Source organism: Merops nubicus, unplaced genomic scaffold (assembly GCF_000691845.1).
Source record: "Merops nubicus isolate BGI_N331 unplaced genomic scaffold, ASM69184v1 scaffold41355, whole genome shotgun sequence".
Classification (NCBI taxonomy): Eukaryota; Metazoa; Chordata; class Aves; order Coraciiformes; family Meropidae; genus Merops; species Merops nubicus.
The window spans coordinates 303-6,889 of NW_008608355.1; the positions used below are offsets into that span (position 1 = coordinate 303).

The 6,587-nt window shown below is 53.6% G+C and overlaps 1 protein-coding gene across 2 annotated transcripts; it reads right to left on the minus strand.

Annotated features, from left to right (window-relative positions):
- Window positions 1–340: 340 nt before the first annotated feature.
- LOC103772892 (gamma-enolase) lies at window positions 341–6,356 on the minus strand. 2 transcript variants are annotated; one of them, XM_008940237.1, is made up of 11 exons: window positions 6,235–6,356; window positions 5,235–5,330; window positions 4,895–4,953; window positions 3,793–3,862; window positions 3,482–3,615; window positions 2,584–2,806; window positions 1,931–2,128; window positions 1,617–1,818; window positions 1,303–1,411; window positions 1,112–1,170; window positions 341–800 (listed from the first exon to the last, which is right to left on the minus strand). In XM_008940237.1, the coding sequence occupies exons 1-11, from the start codon at window positions 6,317–6,319 to the stop codon at window positions 731–733; spliced, it is 1,305 nt and encodes a 434-aa protein (XP_008938485.1). In that variant the 5' UTR covers window positions 6,320–6,356; the 3' UTR covers window positions 341–730. The 2 variants fall into 2 exon arrangements, with proteins under 2 accessions (XP_008938485.1, XP_008938486.1); XM_008940238.1 differs by lacking the exons at window positions 3,793–3,862; window positions 4,895–4,953 and having other exon boundaries at window positions 6,235–6,319.
- Between the last annotated feature and the right edge of the window lie 231 nt (window positions 6,357–6,587).

Below are 6,587 nucleotides of genomic sequence, written 5' to 3' on the forward strand. Positions count from 1 at the left end.
AGAAGCAAATGAGCGTGGGTTTGTTTACGGATGTGTTTTGATCTATCACCCCACAGTACTAGGTGCTGACCCGGACGCTGACGGCACACACGCAGACACACACCCGGTGAGGAACAGCAGTGCACTGCAACGCTAAGCTGCTGGCAAGCACGGCCCAACACAGCACAGCACTCGGGGTGGAAGGAGAGGATGCTCAGGTCCCACCAGGGCTCTGCACAAACACACGCCTGGGGCACGAGGACACCGCAGGCCGGCACACGTACACCTATGGACATGCACAACGAGAGCGAGCCGCTGGCCGTGCTCATCTGGACACGGCCACGGGTGTGACGTGTGACGTGTGCCCAGACGCACCGGCCGACGCACGTACGGTCACCACACCACACAAGCTTTGGCATACAAGGGAAACACACCAGGCAGCATGCTCCCGTGGTCTAACGTGAACAGGGCGGCTCAGACGCGGCCCTGCACAAAAAACAAAAGACACACGATGCCCAGATCCAGAAATGCTTATGACCCCAAAGCAAGGGATGGGGCGTAGGCCTCTCTCTCATTCTTCACCTGGGTACATCTAGCCGGGGACACCTGAACTCGAAGGGGTTTGAGGTGAGAGGGGACTGGGTGATGGACAGGGTAGAAAGAGCAAAAAAAGGAGCAGTGGAGGGAAGGGGGCTTCAGAGTCTGTGAGGTGGGAAAGAACAGCAAGGTGGCTGTGCCCTTGGGATAGTGTTCAGAGAACGCTTGGGTTGCGAAAGTTGTGTCCGGCAAAGCGTGCTTCATCACCAAGCTCTTCCTCAATCCTGCAGGAGAGAGAGAGACAGCACATGTCAGACCCTTGCCGTGAGGGAGCATCGAAGGCATTGACACCACAGAGACAGTGCATCAGCAGGAGGCTGACATGGTTAGAGTCAGCTGCTGCATCTGTGGGCTGCACCCTCGTGCCAAGGAGAGAGTCTACTCCAGAGGTCTCCCCAGGATCCTACCGTCATCTCTGTGCCTTGTCTTCATAACATTTCCCTACGAGCCCCATCTACCCTTGGGCTTTTGGCTTCCTCCACTCAATTAGTCACTCCCCGATTCGCAATTCTGTGTTATGTCTGCAGCCCCTTACCTCATGAGCTGGTTGTATTTAGCCAGGCGTTCAGACCTGCAGGGAGCACCCGTCTTTATCTGTAAAACATTTCCCAAAACAAACACTGTAAGACACTGTTACAACTTGCACCAGTTGCCAATGGTGGGACAGGGGATTCTGTCTTCACCCCTCTTTGCTCTCCTCCAGGCCTGGGCCTGAGTCTCACCTACCTGTCCAGTGCACAACCCTACAACCAGATCAGCGATGAAGGTGTCTTCGGTCTCCCCAGATCGGTGGCTCACCATCACACCCCATCCATTCTCTTGGGCCAGCTTGCAGCTGTGAGGAGTGAGAAATGCAGTCAGTACCTTCCACTCCTATAACCACCACCTGTACAGAGTGAGATCCAGGCTCCCTCTCCTCTGACCCCCAGCATCCTACACTCCGGTAGAGACAAAATCTATTCATCCAATGGATAGCATGATACTCTCCTGGGGTTGATCACCAACTCTCTCACAAGGCAAGGGTAGTGGACTGGACTTACGCTTGAATGGCCTCTGTGACGGATCCAATCTGGTTGACTTTGAGCAGGAGGCAGTTGCAGGCCTTCTCTTCAACAGCGCGCTCGATGCGCTTAGGGTTTGTCACTGTCAGGTCATCTCCCACTATCTGAATACCCACATTGGCCGTGAACTTGGTCCAGGCCTCCCAGTCATCTTGGTCAAAGGGATCCTCAATGGAGACCACTGAAGGGACAAAAAAAAGTCATGAGTCAAAGCTGTCTCCCTTCCCACCCCAAAAACACATAGGGGATGCAACACCAGTGCTGATTCCCTGCTGCCAAGCACAGCAGCTTACCTGGATAATCACGTACAAAGCTTTGGTAGAGATCACCTAGCTCATCTGCAGAAATGTATCGGCTTGGGTCATCTGGGGACTTGAAGTCCAGGTCATATTTGCCATCACGGTAGAATTCAGAGGCTGCCACATCCATGCCAATGACAATCTTGTCCGTGTAGCCTGCCTTGTCGATAGCTTCCTTGAGGAGCTCCAGAGCTGGGAGGAGGAGAGTTGCAGTCAGCAGAGTCAGCCCATGCAGAGACCTCTGCCTTTCAGGGAGAACCTCCCCTGGGAGGGTCCTGAGAGCCACTGAGAGTCTGACAATGTGATGGGAGAGGTGGCAGAGAGCCCAAAGCACAACAGAAACATGCCAAGGAGCTGTGGAGGCCGTGTCCAAAGGGACGAGAAGAAATTAAAATACAGCCCCACAACTCAGAAACAAGTTGGGGGAAGGCCTTGGAAAAGTGTGCACGTGGATGAAAGGTTTGTCTGGAGAAGTTGTGACAGATCAAGGCCAACCCAAGGAGAAGCTTAGAAAACATTCCCTAGCACAGGAAGTTGATGACACTGAGGCACCATATTTTGAGCCAATCTCTGGGGAATGCTGTAAGCTGGGTGTAGGAAGCCACAGCATTGCAGGCAGTCGTACCCCATCTCAGCAGGGTTCTCACCTTCACTGTTTTCCAGGATGTTGGGGGCAAAGCCTCCCTCATCACCCACATTGGTAGCATCTTTACCATACTTCTCCTTGATGACACTCTTGAGGTTGTGGTAGACTTCAGCCCCAATGCGCATGGCATCGCGGAAGCTTTCAGCTCCCACCGGCAGGATCATGAACTCCTGCATGGCAAGTTTGTTGCCTGCGTGGGAGCCTCCATTGATGACGTTGAAAGCCTGGAAGAGTCCGTAGGAGAACCCGAGCTGAAAGAACCGGTGTTGGCACCACCTAGAGGAGGCTTTCGGGTGATGCCCGTTCACCTCACACCCCGCAGGGTAACAGCACATCAGCTACAACCCGCCACACCAAAGCCACCTAAGTCTGGGGTCTTCCTTCCAATAGTTGCTCAAAGCAAACTGTTGGAAAGCACTTTCCCACCTGTTTCCCCCTCAGAGATCTCCCGAGCTATGTGTGTTTATCTGTATGTGTTTACCAGCAATGCTACTACATCAATTTCTCTTCCAGGACCTTTTCCCTTGACTCGAGAAAAATTAAGCATCCACAACATCCTTTTTGAAGGAGTTTCACATGGCAGCTCCCCCGGGTGTGAAGACCCATATACCCTTGTTTTGAAATGTACCCCAGAGAGTTCACATGATGCCCTGTGGTTCTTGTGCTAAGAGTGAGATCCTCAGTGAACCCCCACCACAACCTCTGCCATATCCTCCCCAGGCTCCTCTTTTCCATACTGAAACCTGACAAATCTCAGGCCTCGGTTTGCTTCCTTGACAAGTGCGGTCCACCCAGTTGGTGTTTGAGTCCTATATCCCTTCTTTGTCTGCATCCTAACACACCCCTTGAAGTTTTTTCTGAGTTTCTGAAGGTGGATGCCAAGGACGGAGGGGTCTTACTGGCACAGGAAGGATGAGATCAGAGTTGCTGGCCAGGTCAGCGATGTGCCGGTACAGGGGGACATCCTTCTCTGCAGCTCCTGCCTTGCACACAGCCAGCGAAACCCCCAGGATGGCGTTGGCACCAAACTTGGCTGCGGGCAAAACCAAGGAGGATTTAGGCTTCTCAGGCAGCATCCTCCTGCCCAGCAGGTGCCCTTGCCAGCCCAACCTTGGGCTCACCACAGCTCTGACAGTACCCCCTGCTCCAGCCCTTCAGCCTCCCGTTCACTTCACTTCCCAGGGGAAAAAAAAAAGGAGGAATGAATTACATTTGTTCTCTGTGCCGTCCAACTCAAGCATCAGATTGTCTATCTTCTCTTGATCCACAACAGAGAGGCCCTGCAAGAAAGAAACAGCTCCTGAGAAGGGCAGGCTGAGAAGAGTCGTTGCCTCTGGCGTGTGAGAAAGGAAACGTTGATGGAGAAGCTGGCTCTACAGGGACCTTTTTAGCTTGTGCAGGAACATATACACACAAAGCTCTGGAAATGAGTGCCTGGGTGTATAGTCAAGTTAGGTAACCATGATGATGTTGCTGCAGTGCAGTGTGGATGTAGACACGCTGGAGAGGGGATCAGCTGCAGCCCCAGCAAGGCCGTGCGTTGCTGGGAACACAGGACTCCCCTGGGGATTTACCCAACCTTTTGGTAACTTCCAGGGAGTTTTGTGGTGCTGTGGCCACAAAGAAGCTAGGTGGAACAACAGGATGTGCTCAGTCTCAAGCAAGAAAATGTAGACTGGGTGGAGCCAACCCTGGGAGCAAGGTAGAGAGAGGGATTAGGCCTAACACAGGCAGCCCTCCACCAGGGCTATTTTTCAGGGGTGGAGAGAGCTGGGCTCTCAGACAGACCTCCCCACAGGCTGCACAAGGAGTAAGTAACATGTGGCTTCAGCTCAGCTCTCGTCAGAGCAGGCTCCAAGTCTTCAGGTGTAAACAGGTTGCAGATGTGACACCACCGCTCCACAGGACAGTGCTGAGGGGGCTGCCAGACCTCGCACAGCACGGTGGTTGCTCATCACACCATGAGTGCTGGGTGGGATGGGTGGGTGTGAGGCCACACACATGGATGAGGTTCAGTGCTTGAGGAGGAGCATATTGGAAAGAGGGAGAGAGCTCTGTGGGAAGGATCGAAGGGGCTAATTAGGCAGTGCAGATGTTGTGGTGTATCAGGTAGCATTAAATCCTTTCTGCCCAGAGAAAAGATTGCTGCGGACACATACAGGCAGGGAGGGCAGGAGGGGTGTGCCCAGGTTCACAGAGAGCATCACTATGTCTGTTAACCAAGGGAGATGAAGAGAGGCAGAAACAGAGATCAGGGACAGAGATGGACTAGAGTAAGCGTTGGACAAGGGAGAACAAAGAGAAATCCTTACAGAGCCCACGATAGCTGGGGCGACAGTGCTGTTGATATGATCCACGGCCTGCAGGACCCCTAAAGAAGGGAAGAGAAAGAGAGAAAGAGAAAGAGAGAAAGAGAGTGAGGCAAAGAGGAGAGCAGAAAGATGGTGGGAAAGGATCAGTAGAGAGACTGAGAGTGGGAGACAGCAAGGGAAGATTGAGGCCTGATCTTTCACTTTACAGCAGGTCTGTGCCTCTGTGGTCTCCCCGGGGGCGGTGTGACACATCCACGTCACGCCGACGGATGAGTGGTACCCACTGGCACAACCCCACGCACCAGCAGCCCTGGGGGGTGTGGAGCAGGCATCTCCCCACCTTTTCCAAGGAAACGTGACTTGTCATTGTCCCGCAGCTCCAGCGCCTCGTAGATGCCAGTGGATGCGCCGCTGGGGACCGCTGCTCGGAACATGCCTGGTGAACAGCAGAACAGGGGGGTGAGGTGAGCACAGGGTGAGAAGGGGGGAAAGCCCTCGTGCACTTGCTTCTGTCCCACTTTTGAGGGAAAGGATGTGGCAACCACTTGTGCAAATGGATGGCCCTGCGAGCGGGCTGCTTTCGGACGCTGTTCTCAGAGGTGGAGCACCTCTTAGAGGTGAAGCACCAGGCTGGCAGAAATTAATATACCCAGGGCTCTCAGATAGGGAAATCTGGAGCTCAGGCACCCAGAGGTCCACACCATTCCCTGAACTGTGGGTGACAGGTGGAAATAGGGCTCCTCAGCCCTCCTCGTGATTCAGAATCAGCCTGACCCCAGGCTGCCAGTGGCTTTCTCCCCCTCAGACTGGAGTTGGGTTTCTGCCTCGGTGAAGAAGGAAGAGACCTGTCAGATGCCTGCTCTGGCCCCTCACTGCTCCCCACCCCTCAGGCACCTCTCATGCACAGAGATCTCAGGGACAAACCTTCCCCTGCCTCATGTGTACAGCCATGGATATGATTCCAGACTTACACTGTGTCCTAGGAGTAGAAGCACAGCTGCAGGAGGACATGGCGGGGGTAGGACAACCAGGTAAATACATTCATGTTGACTAAACTCTCTGTCTTTGCTACTGGCAGGTACAAGGCTTAAGTTAGGTGCAGAGTAGCCATCTCTCACCATGATTTGCTCAGCACATGTGCAGAGTTGCTGAGCACATGCACAAGGAGAACCACAAGCAGAGTTTTGGGTTTTGCCCCTTCCTCTGTCTTGCTGTGTGCTGGGGGGTTCACTGGAGAAGACCCTCTGTGCTCTGGGCAGAGAGTGCCAGGCTGCTGTGCAGTGCCAGCTCTGCTGGGGTGGGCAGGACTTTCCCCCCACCTTTTGTCCTCATCTGCGTACCTTTGTGTGTGTACAGGTCCACCTCCACAGTGGGGTTCCCACGAGAGTCCAGGATCTCACGAGCATGGATCCTCTCAACAGCCATGGTGAGCCTGTGGAGAGGAGAGGAAAGGAGAGGAGAGGACAGGACCAGCACACGTCTAGTTCTGAGAGGCCCCAGTGTGTGGTGCTTACCCTCTAATGTCCAGAAAAAACACTGACAGAGAGAAGGGAGCTCAAGGAAGTGTGACCTTAGGAGCTAGAGCTAGAACTACAGTCTCAAGGAAATTCAGAATTTGCTATTAAAACCCAGATTGTGGGAATTTACCCACATTTTGTCCAGGAACTGTTTATCTGTTTGAATTTGTCCTGTC

Coding starts and splice junctions, on each gene's coding strand:
- LOC103772892 (XM_008940237.1), bottom strand. CDS start 6,319: ATGGCTGTTGAGAGGATCCATGCTCGTGAGATCCTGGACTCTCGTGGG. Junction 3,863..4,894: donor CCCCAGCTATCGTGGGCTCT/GTAAGGATTTCT, acceptor TCTTTCTTGCAG/GGCCTCTCTGTTGTGGATCA. Junction 1,171..1,302: donor TAGGGTTGTGCACTGGACAG/GTAGGTGAGACT, acceptor AATGTTTTACAG/ATAAAGACGGGTGCTCCCTG.